General features: G+C 38.5%; 1 protein-coding gene and 1 long non-coding RNA gene across 5 annotated transcripts in view; one reads left to right on the top strand and one right to left on the bottom strand.

Annotated features, from left to right (window-relative positions):
• Window positions 1-6: 6 nt before the first annotated feature.
• Window positions 7-21,800, bottom strand: part of loxl3b (lysyl oxidase-like 3b) — a 29,352-nt gene continuing 7,558 nt past the window's right edge. The window contains exons 4-16 of one of the 2 annotated variants that reach the window (XM_046062179.1): window positions 20,344-20,561; window positions 17,246-17,311; window positions 14,141-14,197; window positions 12,492-12,699; window positions 11,385-11,565; window positions 7,946-8,100; window positions 6,987-7,157; window positions 4,552-4,711; window positions 3,748-3,991; window positions 2,495-2,610; window positions 2,235-2,371; window positions 1,159-1,270; window positions 7-1,055 (exon numbers count right to left, since the gene is read on the bottom strand). In XM_046062179.1, the coding sequence (XP_045918135.1) occupies window positions 982-1,055; window positions 1,159-1,270; window positions 2,235-2,371; window positions 2,495-2,610; window positions 3,748-3,991; window positions 4,552-4,711; window positions 6,987-7,157; window positions 7,946-8,100; window positions 11,385-11,565; window positions 12,492-12,699; window positions 14,141-14,197; window positions 17,246-17,311; window positions 20,344-20,561 (1,899 nt within the window). In that variant the 3' untranslated portion in view covers window positions 7-981. The remainder of the gene's footprint in view (window positions 1,056-1,158; window positions 1,271-2,234; window positions 2,372-2,494; window positions 2,611-3,747; window positions 3,992-4,551; window positions 4,712-6,986; window positions 7,158-7,945; window positions 8,101-11,384; window positions 11,566-12,491; window positions 12,700-14,140; window positions 14,198-17,245; window positions 17,312-20,343; window positions 20,562-21,800) is intronic. The other variant, XM_046062180.1, reaches the window with a different exon arrangement.
• On the top strand, window positions 10,081-18,944 carry LOC123978743. 3 transcript variants are annotated; one of them, XR_006827040.1, is made up of 4 exons: window positions 10,081-10,109; window positions 10,525-10,654; window positions 17,170-17,420; window positions 18,463-18,944. It is a non-coding gene; the product is annotated as an uncharacterized LOC123978743 (long non-coding RNA). The 3 variants fall into 3 exon arrangements; XR_006827039.1 differs by lacking the exon at window positions 10,081-10,109 and adding an exon at window positions 10,114-10,188; XR_006827038.1 differs by lacking the exon at window positions 10,081-10,109 and adding an exon at window positions 10,129-10,307.

The following is a 21,800-nucleotide window of genomic DNA, read 5'->3' as shown; positions in this document are numbered from 1 at the left end:
GGGTGTGATTACATCAGCATAGATACAGGAATTCTTGAGGGTAATTGTAGTTTTTATCTTTGCCCAGTAACATCCATGTTCTGACCCTAAATTACTATTAATAATACATACAGACTAAAGCTACAAATGGTTTCAAACTGGTTGTAAAGCACTTCAAACTGACAATTATGCTAATGAATAAAGGTTGTTCTTGAGCACCTTGATATTAGCAATAAATACAGTACATTCACAAAATATTGTAACCGTGGAGGCAGACATGTTATTACTTAAAACCATTTCTGTGAACAAGATGACATAAAACTGTAAAGTAATTGATGTGAAAACCTTTTGAAGCTTTTCTCCTGAGCAACATGCTTATGTACATTTAGCTTTCAAGATAACACTCTAATGCAGAGCGAATTATCCAGATAATATTTCATGTTTTGCTCTGAGAGACAGTCTATCGCTTCTGTCCTTAGCACCCAGTATGAAGTTGCAGTCAAGACCAGTGAGACTTGCACAAAGCTGCATTTGTTCCTGTTCCTGCCTCAGTTGATACCTTTTAAATGTGTTATAGCTAATGCTAACACCTCAGGTAGTGCTGAACCTGTTTGCTCCAAGTAAAACAAAAAATGGATTAATTCATAACTCGGGAAAAACATTCAATAGAAAGCTGTACATTTGTTACAGACAGACACAGACTGTATAAATCCTACTTTGTGATAGAAAATATAGCATTAGCTCACATTAGACTGAGAAAAGAAAATCCAAAACAACATTTGCACTTGAATATTCAAGTATAATAACTCAGACATACAACACATTCAACCAGAGGAACATACTTTTGGCTTCTTCCATGACTCCAAATAATCTCAGATATGTGGGGGAATCCATTTTGGTAACTGAAAACGGTTCGTGTTTTGCTTTTTGAGCTATTGAGGTGTGTTTTTATTCATTCAACGCCCACTTTGGGTCTCATATTGTTGTTAAAATTATTGTTGATTAAGAAACCTGGTTATTAAGCTGTCCGGGGTATTTCTCAAACCTCCTCTCTGCCTCCTCACTGAACGCATCACCTGTAAGGATGAAAGAAACAACGAATGAAGCAGTCAAAAAAGTTTAAACGAGAGCCAAATTATACATTAACATTTGGTCATTTTTGTGTTTCTGACTGCTTACCAATGTGGCAGTTATGGAGCCAGATTCGATGTCCGTCATATTTGCAGTTGCATTTCATGGCGTTGTTGGTGAAGTCGCTCTCAGCCACTTCGTGATTTGGATTTATCACAATCTGAGGGGAGAAATACAAAAGGAACATTTATATAATAGGACAGATAATCACAGACATTAAAAACACAATATCAACCTTTTCACTTGACAGTAAACTCATTTGTAAAGTCTTGTTAAAAGCTGGTGTCCAGGAATGAATTGCCCAATCTAGCTTTCTTCTGTGTGTACAGCAGTTTAAATGCTAGAATAAGACAGGATAAATAGGCTGTTTTTAATGCTTATTAATGTACAACAGGCTTTGTTGACAGTTTTCCAACAAAAATGAGTTAATTGAGTTGATTTTAAATTTACTGTAATGTGTGGCCTTTAATTTTTTTTCGTTAGGTTTGATTGATGGTGTCCTTCGAGTCTCGTGGTGAGAGGAAGGTCTGAATTCATGTAAACTTGGCTCCTAAAGTACTTCCTGTAGTCTTCTCAATAGTGTTTTTTGGTTCCACAGAGAGAGGAGAGTGCATCTGGAGCTGATTATGCCAAAATAATGCAGATATCCATCTAAAGATTTGTCTTTAAATTGTATTGTTATCCAAAAATTCTGAAACGTAGTGAGACAGGCAGAGGAGAGGAATAAGAAAAGAGAGGCGGGGGAACTTTATAACTGCAGAGGTCAAACATACGGCATTGGTTGTTTATAATAGCTTGATATGCAGTTATAAATACTGGAGCAATAGTGTATATGTTATGTAGACATGTATATGTCTACAAAGTTACTGTTTGAGAGCTGCCTGATTTCATCAAAGTTGTTGGAACTAGCTGGTGTTGCCATTTATTTGCAAATCCAGACCCACATGCTCTTTCAGCACTGATGGATTTTGTGAAGATTGTCTGGAACTGTCTAAGTGTGTCGCCAGTTTAACTATTGGACACACTGTAAGTAAATAATTTCACATCCATACAGTTTTGTTTTAGCACTAAGACACCGGGCAGTATTTGCTGTTTGCTCTACAAATTAAGCCAAACATGCTCACCTGCAAAATGTAGTTTCCAGGTTTGACATCTGAGATGTCAATCCACTGGCAGTCGATGTCATGACGGTACAAATCCCAGCAGCCCACAGTGATGCCCTGATCGCCAAAGTTGGCGCACTCATACCGCTTAGAAACACCTGGGTGTCAGAAAGATTTATACATTTTAAGATACATGGGACTTAATAAACATGTTTAGAAAATTCAGATGTGATGTTCTGGTTCTCCAAACAAATGAAAACAGACCCTGTGCTTTGACTCACCCTCTTGACAATCTGTATCCTCCAGACAGAAACTGGCTTTGTGTCCTTCTGCCACTTTGCTACCGTTGGAGTTCAGCAGATCGTAGTGGGTGAAAATATCCATGCTATGGTAGTGGCTGTATAATACAGATAAAAAGGCTGCTGTTAAGATTAGAAACTCCAGTATTTTATAGTCAAAGCGGCATCTCCTTTGATAAATGACAACACAAAACAAATTATTACATTTTTATTTAACACCAAGTGACAAAACTGTGTCTATGCTTAAAAACATTTTGTAGCAAAAAAGATAACCAGCATTGAAATAGATGTGAAATTATGATTTTTTATATGATGTATTTCTGGATGAAACATGATGTTGGGTACAGACTTGGGTTTTCCTGAAATATACAATTCATATTCTTCATCTAAAATGTTCTAAATGCTATAAAGGGCAATATGTTGAGTGAAAATAAGATGACAGGAATAGAGAAGGGTTTGATTTTGTTACAGAATCAGAGATAATCTATTTCTGATATACTGTATATGTGGCATACAATGATAAAAAATGGAGCAATACACTGGGTAACATAAAATAATTAATAATGACTGAATTAATTGACTTCAGCATTTTAATACTGTAATAGCAGAAGTACTGGATGATGGTTTTAATGGCTATAATGCAGCATATTGAAAAATATTTATACTGCAGGCATTTTAATCTCACAAATTCTGTAAACAGGGCATTTCATTTCATGTCAGCAAAGCTGTTGTATAAACAGTTTCCTGTGTTGCCTGGCTACAGAATAAGGAAGGAGTGGAGTATTTTTATCAGCTGACTCAGAGAGAAAAAATGGACATCTACAACACAAAAATGTAGAAGGAATTTTGGGGTTTATATCTAGCTTCTAAATTAAATTCACATACATTATAAAAATCTATGCTCTTACTCTGGGCTACAAATATTTTATCAGGATTTATTCTGTATTTTCATCTGCATCTACCTTTTCTGCTGCAATGACTCAGTCTTATTCTTAAACTCAGTTTGGTGCACGAAATAGAAACACATACAATAGGAAATGTACTGTTACACTAGAATGTGTGCATCATCTAATAAAATAATGAAATTGCATTGATATAAACTTTAAACTTTTCCTGTCAGATCCTGTCCAAAACTTAGATCACAGCACCATTAAGACTCCAGTCTGGTATTCTTAGGATGAAGCAACTCATCTAAAAAGAACTAGACAAAAGGATGTAAATGAAGACCACATTACCCATGGCAGGCGTGCCAGACCCATGAATGCCGCCCGGCCTTTGGCTTGAAGTCAGCCCGACCGATGTTGTGGATCTGGGAGGAAAAGCGGAGCAGGCGTCGGTGTCCGTAGGGCCAGTTGGCCTTGGATGCAGATTTTGACAGGCAGTCCTCCTCTGCAGCACAGTAGAGCATGTGCAGGGGGCGATCCTCAATGTAGACCGTCTGCTGGACCAGAGGGGCGTTCGGGACGAGGTCAGACGCCGCTGGACAGAGGGGGAGTAGCAGGATAAGGTTTAACATTTTTAATTGATGATTTGATGACAATGTTTACTAATAAAATTATAATTTCACTTATTACATTCTTCTTAAATTTCTGCGTTATCAGGCAAAGTTCATGTTAATGTTCTGCTGTTTGTTAACTATTAGTGGTTTTAATAAGGTGACATCATTACACAACCCAGCAATTAAGCCAAACATTTCTATTACGTGTGACACAACACACATAAAATGTCTCATTGAGCTTTACAGACCCACATTAGCAATAGCTACAAAAAAAACATCATCAGGAGATGAAATACAGAGAGCTGTTACAGAAAGTTGTAACAAGAACTATAGTAAAAATTATTATTAGTTAAAATGAATGATTTCCCTCATAAATATGTTAATAAAATTAATACAATCATGTTGGATCTTCTTTTTTTTCTGTTCTGGTCTATCTTTAGGCGCTTGGAGTTTCAACAGGTCAATAAAATATGTCTATGATTGTCAGTCAACAAAGTAGTTTCTTCAAACATTCCTATTTGTTTCTGTTTTTTTCACTCACTGTCAGAACAGATGACTCCCGCTGCAAACTTTGCTGCTGACTTCTGACAGCTGACAGTTTTGTGATGCTGGCAGTGACTCAGAGACATCTCGTTGCCGGTGCACTTCACACCGCTCATAACCATCTCCGTCACATTGCTGCTGTCCCAGTACCAGGTTTCCTTAGAAGGGGGTTAGACAACAGTAGACAGACAAACATGCAAACAAAAACAAACACAGTGCATCGATCAGGAAATAATAATTCACAAATGGAGCTGCAGAGAGTTCAGTGGGAGGTTGCTGCTCTGAAAAACAGATGTTCATGACTCATTTTTGGCTGCTCACTGAGGACAAAGTGTAATGCTGAGTTTATGATCAATGGAGGATAAAAACTTTGTGCAGATCCTGAGTGATTCAGTAATCGTATTACTTACTGGACTGCTTTTTAATCCCACACCACTATAAATTTTATTAAACACAGATTATTCCAGTTATAATTACATTTAAATATTTTGTATTATGTTGTTTTAGTATTTAGTTTACATTTTTTGGATTCAGGTTTTTGAAATACCGTTTTAACTACTTTTTAACCACAAATATTTAAGGAGTTTGTGTCTAAAGTTTAAGAGCTCTTACTACCCTTTAAAGTAAATCCACTCTGATATATCATCACTTTCTGATGTTCACTGAGTTCAAGTTGTAATATTGTCATCAATTGTAAGTAGTTGTAAAGTAAGAGTTGTAATTATATGTTTGTGTGTGCCCACTTTCCCTCGGACTGCCTCGTTTACTTCTACTTCAGTCAATGATTTGCAAGTAGCCACAGAAAAACAAACCAAGTCTCTAAGTGGTATATTTTGGTCTTTGGGAAACTGACACCAAAACCTGACGTTTATTGGTGCTGTTTAAATATATTTATTTTGTTTTAGTGTAATTTCCTCCCAGGTTACTGCTTTGAAATTAAACACAGTTTACAGCTGAGTTTCAAAGCTTCAGCAATTCAACAGCGATTATACCGCTGGGAGGCAGTATTGGGTGCTATGCCAAAGTCAGCAAGTATCTAGCATTTTCTATTTATATCAAACTGCATTTGGTTATGCAAGTACTGGAAATACCTCATATTGATCCAATAAAACAATCAAAATGAGCCCGTAATTAAAGGTACATTTTTATGTGGATTTTTACTCAAACAAGAATCATGATTGCTTCAAGATGGAACTATAAATCATTTTAATATTTTAAGGCACAGTTTGATAAACTGTTGGTTTCGAATGTCAAAACTTGATACTGAGTCCTGTTTCTTTACCTTTAAATGTCATTTACAATAGTTTAGCAGGCATATTTTTAAATGTCCATGTCATACCAATCACTGTGATCATGTATGAAGCTCTTTAAGTCTCTAAATCAAATTCATTCGTTCATATTAATTTTCAATGTATTCCTTTCCTTTTCCATTTTTCAACACTAGGCTTATTTCTTCACTTATCTTTATTAAAAATCAAGATGCTCCTGCTTCTAATGTTTACTTTTGTAATTATTGTTTGTCATGCTGTTGTTCGTGATGCATCTCAAGAAGTTTATCCTGTAAACAATACATTTGTTCATTAAATATGTCATAGTGGAATCTTCATTTAAGTCTTCGGTCCTACTTACAGTGATGGCATGCATGGAGTAGCCGAGCCCTAGCTGCCTGCAAACCACCATGGCTTCCTTTGTGGTCCAGCCTGTGCTGCACACTGTGCCCCACTTGGACCCAACCTGTACCTCCACCCGGCCCTCATAATTGGACCGGCCGCCTACTATCCGGATCTGCAGAAATGCCCTGCTGGGAGTCAGTGAGGGGACACACTTCCTGTTCTGTCTCTAAACTGTCTGGGCTGAAACTAAAACTTGTTCATATACAGTCATCAGGCAGTGGAGATTGTGTTGCTGAAGCAGAAGCTTGGTTAGACTTTCTTGGCATGGAGAACGTCAACAGGGTTTCCAGATGAGGTCACCATTTTGAATTAGTGGTGAGTGGCTTTTGAGATTAATTAGAAACTTCATGTGTGTCTGTTTTGGTCTGGCCGCATAGAAAAGACCAAAACAGAATCATGTTCCTGCGTGTAGGAAAAGAGACATCTACTCCATATGGAACTTATAATGTACTGTCAGACATTAATACATGCATGTTCAAGTATATTCCAAAAATATACACCAGAATTTGTAGTCATGTTAGCAATATGTTTGAATCTGTTACTGAACAGAAATACTGAATATATTTGAACATGTTTATGTAGAGTTAACTGTCATGAAATGACAGGAATGAGATTTTCTTTTGTTGTATTAAATTGGCCAGTGAGTGTTCATGACAGTATATTATATTTGCATATGTCAAATAGACCAAAAGACGACCCGCTGGTCAAAGCACCTCTGCTCTGCTGCAGAAAGTTGGCTTCAGAGGTGTTAATAACCTACTTGCAGGCCCTGGTTAGCGTAGCCCAAGCCCAGTTGCCTGCAGGCCACCATGGCCTCCCTGGTGCTCCAGGTCTCTCCACAGATCAGACCCCAGCTCTGCGTCCCGTTAGAGTCTGAGCTCAGCACCTCCAAACGGCCCTCGTAACGGGTCCGTCCTCCTGTGATTCGGATCTGTGTGGGGCCAATGTGTTAGGAACCAGAGAGCAGAGCATAGATACACAAGAGCCAGGCTGGATAAAAAGTCTGCTGGTGTCAGTCATGGTCTAAAATTTTAAATGTTAGCATCATAAGTTTTTCTTTACTGGTGGTTTACATGTATGCAACTCAAATTGAAAACTATCGGTACGATGAAAGTGTTCCCTTGCAGAGTTTTTATCCCACTTGGTCCGGCCTCTATGTGGATCTACAGGAAACACGGAAGAGTATGATCTGGTATAATGCAAACTGCACAACCATATATACTCTGTGTTAACAGGGAATCACTGTTGTCACAAAAAAGTATCTGCATAAATGCTGAGCTCTAACAAAAATAATCTGAACACTAATTCAGTACATACAAATATGAAAATGCCAAATGACATAACTTTTTGTGTGACAGCAGTGAAGAAGTATTGGTTTAGAGTGAAACTGTGAGATTTCTGTGAGCATCAGCTCTAAATCTCATATGTTAGGGCAAACCTCAAAAACTTTTAGATCAGCAAAGGACTAAATTAATGGATAACACAATTAACACAGTATAAAATTTGCTATTTTTCTTTCCTATGCTACACTTATTGAATCTAATGCAGTTAACTTATTCAGCCCAGTTTTCAAAAGTAACCAACACAGTTTCATGTCCTGGCTAATGTAATAAATAGTATAATAATGGTATTAACAATTCAATGAACTTTCTAACTATTCCTCAAGTTAACAGCACAATTTCAAAATGAAACGTTTTTGTAAGGAGGTTCAGCTCTGACCAAGTTCTCGAATCCCATATAGGGCACACTGCAGCGGACGGCGGCGTCCTCCATGTGTTGACAGTCCTCCGATGTGATGTTTTTAAAGGGGCAGTTCCAGATGGACTTCTCCTGACCGAGACACTTCACCTCATTCATGTAGATTGGACCCATTCCTGGACAAGACAGACAGACAGAGGCTTAAAAGTTAAAGAAGGTAGACTTGCTTGTGGAATAGCTGAAAGGGTTCTGCTTTGATTGTCAGCCAGAATGTGATGGGAGCCAAGACAAAGTGGCAAAGGTCTCAAACCTTTCTTTCCTGGCTCTTTATATACACACTGCAGGATTTAATGAGTCCTAACCCATTTAATAAGGTGCTCAGATCAGATTAAAACAATTCAGGTCAATTTATGCCTGCCTTTTGGACACTGGTTTCAAGACTCAGACTGATTGAGCAAATCTGGACCCCCTCTCCTTTGTTGTGTATTATTATTTGCCATGGTAGCCATTACTAGTCATGGTGTGTATCCTGTTCTATTTAATTTCGTTCATAATACTGCTACCAGAATCGTAAAACAAACGCATCACTTTTTTTTCATGGCGCTGAGTATTTTGTCCTGGGAAAATTATGTAAATGTATAAGCTTTAACTGGATGATGGTGGAATCACTTTGTCATTAAACCACAAAAATTCAAAACAAAAAGACACTGATAAAACACTGATTCGAAATTAAAATGTCACATTTAACTTACTTTTCATCATAAAAGCGGATAGGACCATACAAAGTTACATTTAGATGCCCAGGATGTACAGTACATTTGCTGTTTGATGTGTATAATTTTAGCTTTCTATTGCTCTGGTGTAAAATTTTGACATGTTTCCATACAACACTTGTATTTATGGAGTCCAGTCTTGTATGCCTTTCAAACTACTACATAATAGAGTACCTCTTGAAACTAATCCACAACTCGCTTTTAACCTGAAGCATGTTTGCTGAGCATGCATGCTCTCCGTCAGCGGCACCCAGGTTTACATTCACCCTCTAAACTCACACTCCATCACTACGACTCATAGCACCATGAGGTGATTGTATCATGAAATTTCTGTGAAAGGAATTCCTTCAGCGGTGCTCGTTTCCGACTTCTGTGACGTTAAGGAACGTTTCTTGGACTAATTCAGCTAGGTGGCGGTCTGACATCCATCTGAGCACAGAGCAGGTATGCTGCTGCCTCAAAAGGATTTTGTGATGTGTCTCTGCGACCGACTTCCTCTGTGGTAGAAATCATAATCTACACACACGAGAGCAGACATCCCCACCCAGAGTTTCTGAGAACCGCACCTTCAAAAGACTGCTTGTTTCTTCTTTGGTGGAAAATCAGGGCAGTTCACCAAAAAATTTCACACACGTCTATGTTGTTGAAAAGAATCACTAATGAGGAACACACACACACACACACACACACACACACACACACACACACACACACACACACACACACACACACTGAGATAAATACTTTAATATTTTACCTGGCACCTTTATTCTGAGTGAAATGGTGACAACACTTAATAGTTTTGTTCGGTTAAAGAATAATTATTCACAGCAACGTTTCACTTCCAGCGACTTTCCTCATGCTTCACGATGAAGTGACATATTTCACTAATTCAGCATTCACGTCATATGGGATGGATGGTAGGGATAGGAAAGATGTTGGCTGCGTGAGGGTTTAAAATACTATGAATTCACAATTTTTAAAACCAAGAAACAGAGCTTCCCAGTAATTCGGGCATGGATGTTGACGAGGACACAATGTACATGTTGAAAAATGGTAACTGGGGACTGAATGTGGTATCACTCAGTTGACACACAAACTCTTTCAGGAAAAAACTCAAGCTTTATGTATTTCATATGGCCATTAACTGCAAATTAATTATTAACACTTGATATATGATTGTTGATTGATGTATTTATAATGATTTACTGACAGACATTGTCACTTTTGTTGCTTCATATATACAGTATTTTGTAAATACAAGAGGATATCGGTGGTGGCCTACACTGCAAAACGAACTGTCCTGTGATGTGTTCATGGTGTCTGATTACTAATTCACCACACCTGACTCAGGTGTGGAGAATTAGTACAATACTCGTGTTGGGACCATGTTGTGTTTCCTTAGACAATGGGTGAGTTTAAGGAATTTTCTCCAAATGCAGCACAGTGAAGTGTGGTGTGTCTTTAGAGCAGTGGCAGAAATCAAATAAGGTACTTATAATGAGCCTTTAAAAACTTCGGTCCAAAACCTAAAAACCAACTCCTTATTTGGGCGTAATTCATTCACAAGGAGACATGCTCACTTACTCACACATAGGCACAGACAGAAGGTGGGTTTATGAAATCTACTGCCTCATTTTCACATGAAATGGTCCATAGCCTAGCAGAAATAACACAGATGGTAGTCTGTTCTAAAAAATGCCTGACATACGCTTAGAATATGAACAGCATATTTGTTTACTGTGATGGAGTTCTTTCTTTCATGTCTTTTTGTCTTTGTTTCTTTTCTTTCTTCATGCACAACATTCCTTTACTTATTAAAATAAGCTCCAAATGAGGAATCCGTGTAGGAATGTGGACTTGTTGATGGCAAATTATCCATTCTCTGGGGTGACGAGCAGGCTGCAGACAGACAACTGATGACTGAAGTCCCGTCAAAAGACAGATCCTGCCTCAGGTGATGGGTTCAATGCGAATTACAGAATCAACGGGGCTATCCCCATAATCACGATTCATATGAAATAGGGATTCTGGGTGTAGAGGATCTACATTATTATCTAAGTAAACAAAATATTGCAAATTTTAAACACACAGATTACTTTTGTCATTTTCAATCATGTCTTGAGGTATATCACCTCACTGGTGCTCATGGACTTTAAATACTTACGTACAAAATGTTTGAGGATTTCTAAGGATGTGGAAATAATACCCTCGTGGGTGGAGGTTATTTATAATTGCAGGGTGAACCTTTGGACCCTTTTACATGATGGAGCACTCCCTCTGCAGTCGGACATAATGAACGTTTTTTGGCCTTCTCTCAAACAGGACATTGACTACTATCTTTTATACGTTTTCAGTGGACTTCTGTCTGAAGTTACAAAGCTGAAATTTTTTTTTTATTTACTCCAATCACAATGCACTAAAATGTAGATTTTGAATAACAAGTCAGTCAACCAATGAGGTTAGCTCCCTGCATTAAAGCACAGAAATGAAAAACCATGTTATAGATGAGCAGTCTACATAGCCTGAAAAATGCTGGCTGGATCATCATTTAAATTTGGTCCTTAATTAAACAGACTGACTTGTGTTTGTATGACCTCATCTCTTATTGTTTTTTAATGTCAACGTCTGTTTGGGCTGGCACAAATCAACACATTTTTGTCACTGGAAAACATGTTTTTCCTAACCTTGTCCCATGCGGGCTCCGGTGAGAGCCTCCTTGGCGCTGCCGAAGCCAAGCTCCCTGCAGACAACGCTGGCTGACTGCAGGTTCCAGCGATCATCACACACCGTTCCCCACTCGTTGTCTTTCAGCACCTCCACCCGACCCTCGCCCAGCCTGGCACCTCCCTTCAGTCTTACTGTGCTCTAAAGAGAAAGCAGACACATAAAACATTATTTCAATTTATTTTTGTCAGGTTAGTCTTCTGAGCATCCTGGCAGATATCTACAGTAATATGACCACTTTTAACAACTGTGTAAAGCCGCCATGTTTGTGGGAAATTTAGTATCTTTAACTTAGACTACTTCATTTCCTAAAAAATATTATATATTATGATAATATTTCACTAAGAATTGTGTGACACTAAAATGGTACTTTAAGCTATACTACATCATTTGACAAAAAAAAATCAAGGTTCACTAACTAGCTTTTTTTTGGAATGCATCTTGCAGTCTTAATTAATGAGTATAACATGACTTAGGTTCCATGCCTGTTATGACACGCTGAGCAAAATCTATCTACCAAGGAACACCATGCGGTTTAAAGCTGTTTCAAAGGACAAGATTGAAATTTAATGGTCAACAGACTAATAAAGCTAAAGGAACCTATTCTACTTCAGACAGGCAACAAATGGGTTATAAATGAAGTAAATTAACTAAATTCATGGGAATACAATCCAGACTGCTTGTGTACAGAGTGTGGTTAAGGTGAAACCTAAATCCTATAAGAGGCCAATGATATAAGTAGTTGTTATTTGATATGGTCAAATATCTAGCATAAAGCCAACAAAAATTATTGGCTCAGAGTAAATTATCTTAATACACTAATAGCAAAGGCAATAAAAAGCCTGTAGTTATTTACTTCCGGTTGCTAATTACAATTCAACATTAGAGCATACATAGTGTAGCCTACACTTTGACATATCACAGTAGAGAAAGAATTAATGTAAAAGATAAAATAATGATGGCTGAATTCAATTTAGCTGCTTGTGCATGCTGGCTCAGTGTCACACATAAAATGTCTGCTGTGTACAAGTCCTACTGAGCTGATCTTAAGTTAAAGACTACATTACCGAAGTTTTAAGTTTCTTTTTCAAGCCACTGTTTTGCATGAACAGCGGCCCCGGCATGCAGCTAACCACAGCCGCCATGCCGCCCTCGCAGGACGATGTTGTGTTTGGCTTGCTGAACTCCAGGGGGCAGGCTGCCAGGTGCACCTCTGTGCCCGTACACGCCACAGAATGAATGTGGAAGTAGTTCTTCTGACGCTCCAAATACAACCTGGAGGGAGCAGAGACAGGCGCAAGGACTGTGATGACAGAAACATTATCTGTGTCCCAAATCTATACTAATTCTATGTATGTATTTTATACTTATTGTAATAGTATACTGATTACACATTTAGTATACAAAAATATCAATAAACAATTTTATACAAACAGGAAATACATTAAGGCAGATGTGAATCAAACTGCAACTTTGAAAAGTTACTGCCAATTAAACTTCACAAAAAGACATCAAAATGTTGAGAAAACAAATGTCAATGACTACACAAATTAATGCATGACTGAAAATGAGGCTACATAATCCTGATGTACAAAGGCAAAGTGAACAGAGACGCTTGTTTATGAAAATGCTGTGGGTTTGTCTATTATTCAGGCTCACACAAACTATCAAAGAGATCTTAACTTAAACTATCTTAAATTATAAAAACATGTTTGACAAAATTAAAAATTCACAGTTGTAAGGGCCTGAGTTTGGTCCTGGGTATAAACAGTAAATGTGTGTCCAGTAAAGCCAAATATTAAATTCAATGAAACTCTTGAATAAAATGCTAAAAGCATTAAAGCATTTAGCATTAAAATGCTAAATTACAGCCAAGAGTTAGAGGTGAAGATTGATACCACTCTCAAGTGTGCACAGTAAATACGTTGCTGTAGCTAGTAGCCGTTTAGCTTAGCTTAGCATAAAGACAGGAAAGAGCTTGTCCGGTTCTGTCCAAAGTTAAAAAAAACTGCCTACCAGCAACTCAAAATTGTGCTAATTAACATATTTGTTTAATCCGTAACTAAATGTAAAACTGACAAGCTGTGGTTTTATAGGGAGTTACAAGCTACAATCTAGCAAGCCTGGCTCTGTCCAAAGTTGACAAATCTGCCTACAGGTCTACATCTCATTAGTTTAATATATACTGGTATTAAACTACTGTTCGTAATAAAATATTGGTAGAATTTTGATGGCTTACAGAATTTTGATGCCTTTATTTTCCCCGTTTCCAGTATTTATGCTAACCAGCAGCTGGCTGTAGCTTCATATTTAGCATATAGACATGAGAGTTGTTTTTAACTTATGGAAATAAAGTGAATAAGCATATTTCTTTAACTTTTGGCTTAAATGGCTCTTTGGAACATACATCAGGTGTTTTAAAGACTATTCTGCATGTCCATTATGTTAGTACTTTGACTAAACAACTATTGGATTTAGCTACAAGCTTTTGTTTTGAAAATCATGGACGTTCTTGCTAAACAGCCACATTTGTCTGGCAGGTGCTTGGAGGGGATGGATGTGGCTTAGAGGATTAGTTTTTTATTTTCTTGGGAAGATCCAACATTTTATTATCACTTTAAATGGCATTTGTTTGTGAGGCTTGTGGAAGCAGCATGTGTGTGGGTCTTTTCAGACAGCTTGAATTTACCCACAGAATTGTTTATCCTCAGATTACCTTTTGCCAGGGCTGCTCTGTTTAGACTTAGAGCTAACTTTAGCTTTGGATGTCTGCCTGCAAGGTAAACACGGGTTAGACGGAACAGTTAGGGGAAGAAAATGAGGTGACAAAGTGAAAATACCATAGTAACAACTGTTACATGATGCACAATTATGTTAAAAACTGTAGTTACACTCTTCAAAAGGATGTGTCTCCTTCAACATAGTTGTTAAATACACATAATATGTAATTCCCAGTATATTGTATGTTATATTCAAAGTAACACTGGGCACACAGATTTGTTGAAAGTGAGACATCCTTTTTAAATGCATGTAAACACAAATGTGACAAATATTTAAATCAGTCAAAATGTGGATTTTCATCACTTATTTTGACATGTTTCATCAGCACTTATATACACTGCGTAGCCAAAGATTTGTGGATACACCCAACTCCACATACACATATACATATTCTGGTCTGAGGTTGTTTGGGCATCTTAGTTCCGACTAAGGGAAATCTTAACGCTATCATCTGTCAACGCTGTCATTCAACTTTGTGTAAATATACTGAACAAAATTATGAACACAACACTTTTGTTTTTGCCCCTATTCATCATGAGCTGAACTCAAAGATCTAAGACATGTACACAAAAGGCCCATTTCTTCCAAATATTGTTCACAAATCTGTCAAAATGTGTGTTAGTGAGCACTTCTCCTTTGCAGAGATAATCCATCCACCTCACAGGTGTGGCATATCAAGATGCTGATCAGACAGCATGGGTATTGCACAGGCATGCCTTAGGCTGGCCACAATAAAAGGCCACTTGAAAATGTGCAGTTACACTGTATTGGGGGAACTGGTGGGGGGTCCAGAAACCAGTCAGTATCTGGTGTGACCAACATTTTCCTCACGCAGTGCAACACATCTCTTTCGCATAGAGTTGATCCGGTTGCTGATTGTGGTCTGTGGAATGTTGGTCCACTCCTCTTCAATGGCTGTGCAAAGTTGCAGTCAGGTCGAGACCCTGATGAGGACGACGAGCATGCAGATGAGCTTCCATGAGAAGGTTCCTCACAGTTTGTGCAGAAATTCTTTGGTTTTGCAAACCGATTGTTGCAGCAGCTGTCCGGGTGGCTGGTCTCAGATGATCTTGGAGGTGAAGATGCTGGATGTGGAGGTCCTGGGCTGGTGTGGTTACACGTGGTCTGCGGTTGTGAGGCCGGTTGGATGCACTGCCAAATTCTCTGAAACGCCTTTGGAGACAGCTTATGGTAGAGAAATGAACATTCAGTTCACGGGCAACAGTTCTGGTGGACATTCCTGCAGTCAGCATGCCAACTGCATGCTCCCTAAAAACTTGGCATTGTGCTGTGTGGAACTGCACATTTTTGAGTGACCTTCTATTGTGGCCAGCCTAAGGCGCACGCGATACCCATGCTGTCTGATCAGCATCTTGATATGCCACACCTTATCTCGGCAAAGGAGAAGTGCTCACTAACACAGATTTTGACAGATTTGTGAACAAAATTTGAGAGAAATAGGCCTTTTGTGTACATAGAGAAAGTCTTAGAACTTTTAGTTCAGCTCATGATAAATGGAGGCAAAAACAAAGGTGCTGTGTTTATAATTTTGTTCACTGTAGTTTGGGGAAGACTCTTTCCTGTATCAACATGACAATACCTGTACATATATGTACATATATGTCAATGCCAGGTTGATAAGGACATGAGTTTTTCCAGTTTGGTGTGGAAGAACTTAACTGGCCTGGACAGAGCCCTGACCTTGATCCCATCCAACACCTTTGGGATGAACTAGAAGTGGTTCAAATGGGTGTAGTGTTTGGGTGTCCATCTACCTTTGGCCAAAGAGTATATGAAATGTAAAGCGTGATCATTAACGTGTTTGTTCTTGTGATGGTAGGTTTTCTATTGTGTCAATGTGAACCTCATGTTACCACATTGATTTTGCTTGACATATGGCACTGCTTTTAAGTTTTGGAGGTAGGCGTAATAATAAAAGCATTATCTATGTTTATGGGTTCTTCAACTTTTTTCAGTACAGGATAGAAAAAAACTCATATTTTGTTACTCTGGTAACAAATGGACCTGATTCATTTAGAGTCTACAAATGATCATTATTTTCATCTCATTTTGATCTTTTTTGATTGTTTGACATTTTTGACAATAAGAAAAATACACAAAGCCAGCTGTATCCTTTAGGGGACAGGATTTATTTTTTTCAGTGTCTTCACACAACATCTTTCAGTAAGCTTAATAACATAAGAAAATATAAATTGTTATCAACTGTAATTATTTGTTTTCATCTCCTTAAAATGCCTACTTGGTGCAATTTTCCAACCTCACAACACTAAATAAAGGATGTCACATAATAACTGTAAAAATATGATGTACTAACTTCCTCTCTCATCGTTCAACGTGGCAGACTCCACCCATCTGGCACTCTGAACAGACTAAAACAAATGGTGTGAATTATTTGCAGATTCTAGCAGACACAGATCGGTTCTTGTCATGTGGACTCTGAGGCCTGTGACCTTTTTAGTTGAAGAACCCAGGATGAAAAAATTACTGACCTCCTCCAAAAAGCATGCCATATTGGGGAATGGGATTTCCAGCTGTTGCATTAGATTAAAAAGGACTAATCTGTGGAAAAAATTAAGCCCCCGTCACTGACACAGCACAGACTGTCCCGTCAAAAGGCTGAGAGCAAAGACGAACTCTTATACATTTACTTTTAGTTTAGTTACAAAGATTAGAAATGATTTGTGCACTAGATGTAGAAGTTCCCTTGATTAGCTCCACCTTAACAATCTGTGCCATGTCAGTGAAAATGTCAAAGACAAAAAACAATAATGAAAAGAAAACCAAACCTCCACACACACAAGGCAACCGTGAGTTTTAGCAGGATAAAATAAAAACCTACAACCCATTCACATGCTGCACATCATAATAATATGATATTAGAGAGAGGGGAAGTGGTCAACTAGCTAGAAACAGGAGCTAAATGGTTATTCTCTACTCCAACAGGAAACCCACTGTCAAAAACTACAGTAAACAGAGTGCAGACGGAGGTGGACGGTGGGGTTTCCCAGTGACAGTGTACCTTCCACCAGCTGAAACATTAACCTTTGTCCTGGAGACCTTCTCAGCTGCTCGCTTTTTCAGACGTCTGCAACAGTGAGACATCCAAATTCCATCACATACAGGGGAGAGACCACATGCAAATACGCACACATACGCGCCGTCTCTGGGCTGCACACATAATACATTTCTTTAAGGTAAGGCACTGGAGGGTCGGCTGTGAGTAACATTTTTGTCATTCCACAAGTCTCCCGTATATTATGTTACAGACTTCAGGTCACCCATGTAGGATCACAATTACAGAGCTATTCAAACTATTCAGAATTCAGCACTGTGGTGGCCTTTTGAGGCTTGTTCAGCAGCTAAAACACCTCAGTATTAACCTATCGTTAGCTCTTACCTTAAGTCTAGTCAATGACGATGCTGTGGTGTAGTGATAGAGACAGACTTGCTAATTTAACCAGTAAGATTTCTCTTTAATACTGGAAACACTGATAGACATTTTTCACAATTTTTACGACCTGTTATATACCAAACAACTAATCAATTAATTGAGAAATGAATCGACAGATAATCAACAATGAAAATAATGATTAGCTGGAGCTTTATTTAATATTCTAAACCAACAGAAAATCATGTCATTCTTCATTTTAGTCGTACACATGAAAGTCAGCAAGGTTTAGGTTTTTCAGTCAACTACAATGATATAAGTTTTTCTTTATCCTAAATATAGTATTTCCCAAATATGTAATTTTAAATAGTCTGGCATTGTGTTCAGATAGGGAGAAAAAAATAATTTTAGTTTATAGGTTTCACTCATTTGGATTGTTTTGTCAATTAGATAAAATCTGTTAATATATCACACACCTCAATCATATTTCAGCATACACAATAATGACATTGATAATGACAACAGGCATTTTGGGTTCAGCAAACTTGAAAACAAAGTCACCAGTCTTATCCTAATCGATGAATATAGTCGGACAACAAAACCCTGCAACAGCTGGTAACAAATGATTTAACATTTAATATGCTTGGGTTTTAGTTGGTTAAAGTGTCCTGTAATCATTTTGAATGCTGTTCCACCCTGACAGCCATCCATATTTTAGGCATGAAAACATATTCCTTGAGGACAGTGACTATCACAAAATCAGTTATAGGCAAAAATGTGCCTGTTTGTATGTTTCTGCCTTCAAAAAATATTTATGACCAAACTCTATGACCATTGTCCATCTTCAGCTTCTCCTGCACTCATGCAACTGAAGACTAAAAAAGGACAGAGGGACTGACAGCACAGAAGAATCTGACTGAAAGCAGGTTGGCTTTACTCCAGTTGTTGTTGTCTGTGCATTATGTGACCAACCAAATCCCCCCCAATCCTGGATCATTCCCCTGAGCCTCAGCCTTCACACATGCTTGAGAGAAAACACACATTTCCCCTCAGACTACTGTGAACCATCTGCAGGGGATGAATAAAAGGCCTTCCACTGGACCGCAGCCAGGAATGCTTGCAGTCATACTGGAAGAACAAACTGGGCAAAGAAAACGGAGGTCTGAGAGTCCACTAAAGTAATTGCTGTCCTCACATACCACACAGAGCTGTCAGACATTTTGGCACATTAAATGATAAATCAATAATCAAATTTGTTGCCAATCATATTTCTGTCGCTAATTGTTTCAACTTTACCTGTTCTTTTCATAAATAAATACTGAGACTTGAATGCAGATATCTCACTTTTGTTCCCTGAATTATCACACTGTGCCACACAGAGAACCACAGATGTGAGAATACATGGGACAAAACACACACTGGTTTGTTCTTCTTTTCTATTGTTCGTACTCTTCCATCTTTGCATGCAATTATAATCTTCCAACTTCCTTTGCAAAATAACGAACAGAGTCTGAGAACATCAACTATGTGACTCGACCAGGACCTTAAAGCCGTTGGCTTTTCTGTCTATCCAAAGGAAAAACAAAAACATCCTCGGAAAGAAGAAAGAAGAAACAGAACAGAACAATGAGAGACTCATACGCTTTGTTGTAGAGCTGCAGTTGTGCCAGAAGGTAGAGAAAGTCAACACACACTCCCTCTCATATCCACAATAAACAGCAGTTCCAATAATGTCGGCTCTTTACCAAACAATGACTAAGATCCTGCTTGCGGTTTGTTCAAAGTGTTGCCACTTTGCTTAACAGACTAAAGCCACTGAATGTCAAACAGGCTGCAGCAAACGTCCCCTCCTGAATGATTGAGAAAGTTACAGCCACTTTGATAGGTAACCTAATTATCCCATTGTTGGTACTAATTAATGTCCTTCAGTTTAGAGACTTCCCTTTTATTGCACATTTTTATTATCTTAAAAAAATTGTTTGATATCTTTGGAAATACACTTATTTGCTTTCTTGCGGAGAGTTAGCACAGTGTGGTTTTCATACCATATATGCCATGTTATCTGTTTCCCCCTGCTTCCAGTCTTTATACTTAGACAATCTAACCAGCGGAGCAGCTTCATATTGAGACATGAGAGTGGTATGTAAATGCTCCGTATTTGTATAGCGCCTTTCTAGTCTTTTCGACCACTCAAAGCACTTTTACACTACATTACTACATCACCATTCACACACATTCATACACTGGTGGAACAGCCGACAGGGGCAATTCGGGGTTCAGTATCTTGCCCAAGGACACTTCGACATGCAGCCTGGAGGAGCTGGGGAATGAACCGCTGACCGCTGATTATCAGGCAAACCCGCTCTATCTCCTGAGCCACAGCCGCACGGTATCAATCTTCCCCAAAATGTCAAACTACCCCTTTAAGGGGCCACGAGTGCTGTTTTGGTGTCAGGTATGCAGACTTCTTCCACATGAAGTGATTAATCAAAACTTAACATCCAAACTGTCCCTGAAACAGCAGAGGACTGCCTCTCTTACTATAAACCATTGCAGATTGACTGATTTGATTAAACATGAGCGACCCAATCTCTGATGACAACTTTTATAATCATCTGGGTACAAATTTATTTTTACCGCCTGTGCAAAAAGTTGTCAGTTGCAGCTTTAACCTCATGAGCCCACACCAGAATCATGTTTTAATGATTAAAGTTGAACCATTCACTTACTTGTAGAAGTTCTTGTTGACTTTCCTCTCATGCGGGAATCCCAGCATGCCGCAGACCACGCGTGTGTTTTTGATCGTCCATCCCAGGTCACAGATCTGTGCCCAGCCGTCTTTGTATTTCACCTCCACCACACCCTCCGCAATGGGCAGCTTCTTTTTGGCCATGGCAACCACGGGTCGGAGTCGCACCTCCTCTATCTTGTTCTCATCAATGTGAGCCTGTCGTGAGAAAATCAGGGCCATCAGTTTGTTTTCAAAGTCTAGATTTAAATTTGCACCAAATTCAAAGTCTGTGTCTGTTCATTAATGAAGAATTAATTCATTGTGTGTATGTAATTTATCATCATTGTAAATATTCATTCCAATAACCTTTCTTCCTTTAAAATCCTTCTATAGATCATTATAAAGTTGTAGTGCACACTGATGCTGATGATAGTTACATGAGGAAAGGAGGCTTTAGTTTGCAGACAATCATAAGGGTTGTATTCCTTATAATGATTATTACTGACACATCCATGCATGCAGACATATACTTATTGCTCACATATGCACATTTCTTTAAGACTCTTAAATGAGAGCAGAAGACTAAACAATGAGTCATAGCTTTTGTGGAGAGTAATTTTAGGTCTAATCCACTTGCTAAAAGTTCATAAGTAGTAAACGTAATCTCTGATTGCTAGCTTTGCGGTGAGTCACTTCCGCTGTGGTTTATTTGGAAAAAAACAGGCTGCGGTCACAGATTGTCAGAAGTCTGGACGCCACATTGGACTGAGCCTGACTTGCAGCAACAGGCAGAAAGAGGCAGTGTAGTAATGCATCTGAAAGTCCGCCCACTTACTCTCATGAAACTTTTTTTTCATAAGATCCTTCTATGTAACAGAGACACCTCATCCATTCGTTCAAGCTGTTCCACTGACGAGTCCCCAGTCTAACCTTGTTCACCTTGGACCAGTCAATTGTACAAATGGACATCAAAGAGAACAAATGGAACATGATGACCAGCTGGAAACAGCTAAGCAGGCATCCCACCCAACAAGTCCCTCAGGTTTAAATCTTTATTTATCCAGGGAGGGTTTGAGGACACTTTTTTTTAGAAACACCCCGCTACACATTCATTCAACCATCATTCCCATCTGAGAGTACATTAATGCAAACACTATATACTATATTCAATATAATTTACTGTCTAAGAATAAATACTAGTATTGACATTTAGGACATTTGTCAGGAGCTCATATGCTGAGCGACTTAATGCTCATTTACTTTCCCGACACCCTACATTGGTCTGGTTTTACCATTATGTTATCATGTACTGTAGTCGTATCCCAGCACAAGCTTCATTTCTATCACCACAATACAATTCAGTATGAGTATCAGTTCATTTTTTGCTTCATATATATGAGTTCAATTACATTTAGTGCACTAACACTGGCGAAATTACATTAAAATAACTCAACA

Source organism: Micropterus dolomieu, linkage group LG11 (genome assembly GCF_021292245.1).
Source record: "Micropterus dolomieu isolate WLL.071019.BEF.003 ecotype Adirondacks linkage group LG11, ASM2129224v1, whole genome shotgun sequence".
Taxonomy (NCBI): domain Eukaryota; kingdom Metazoa; phylum Chordata; class Actinopteri; order Centrarchiformes; family Centrarchidae; genus Micropterus; species Micropterus dolomieu.
This window is presented reverse-complemented; position numbering and strand designations above follow the sequence as displayed.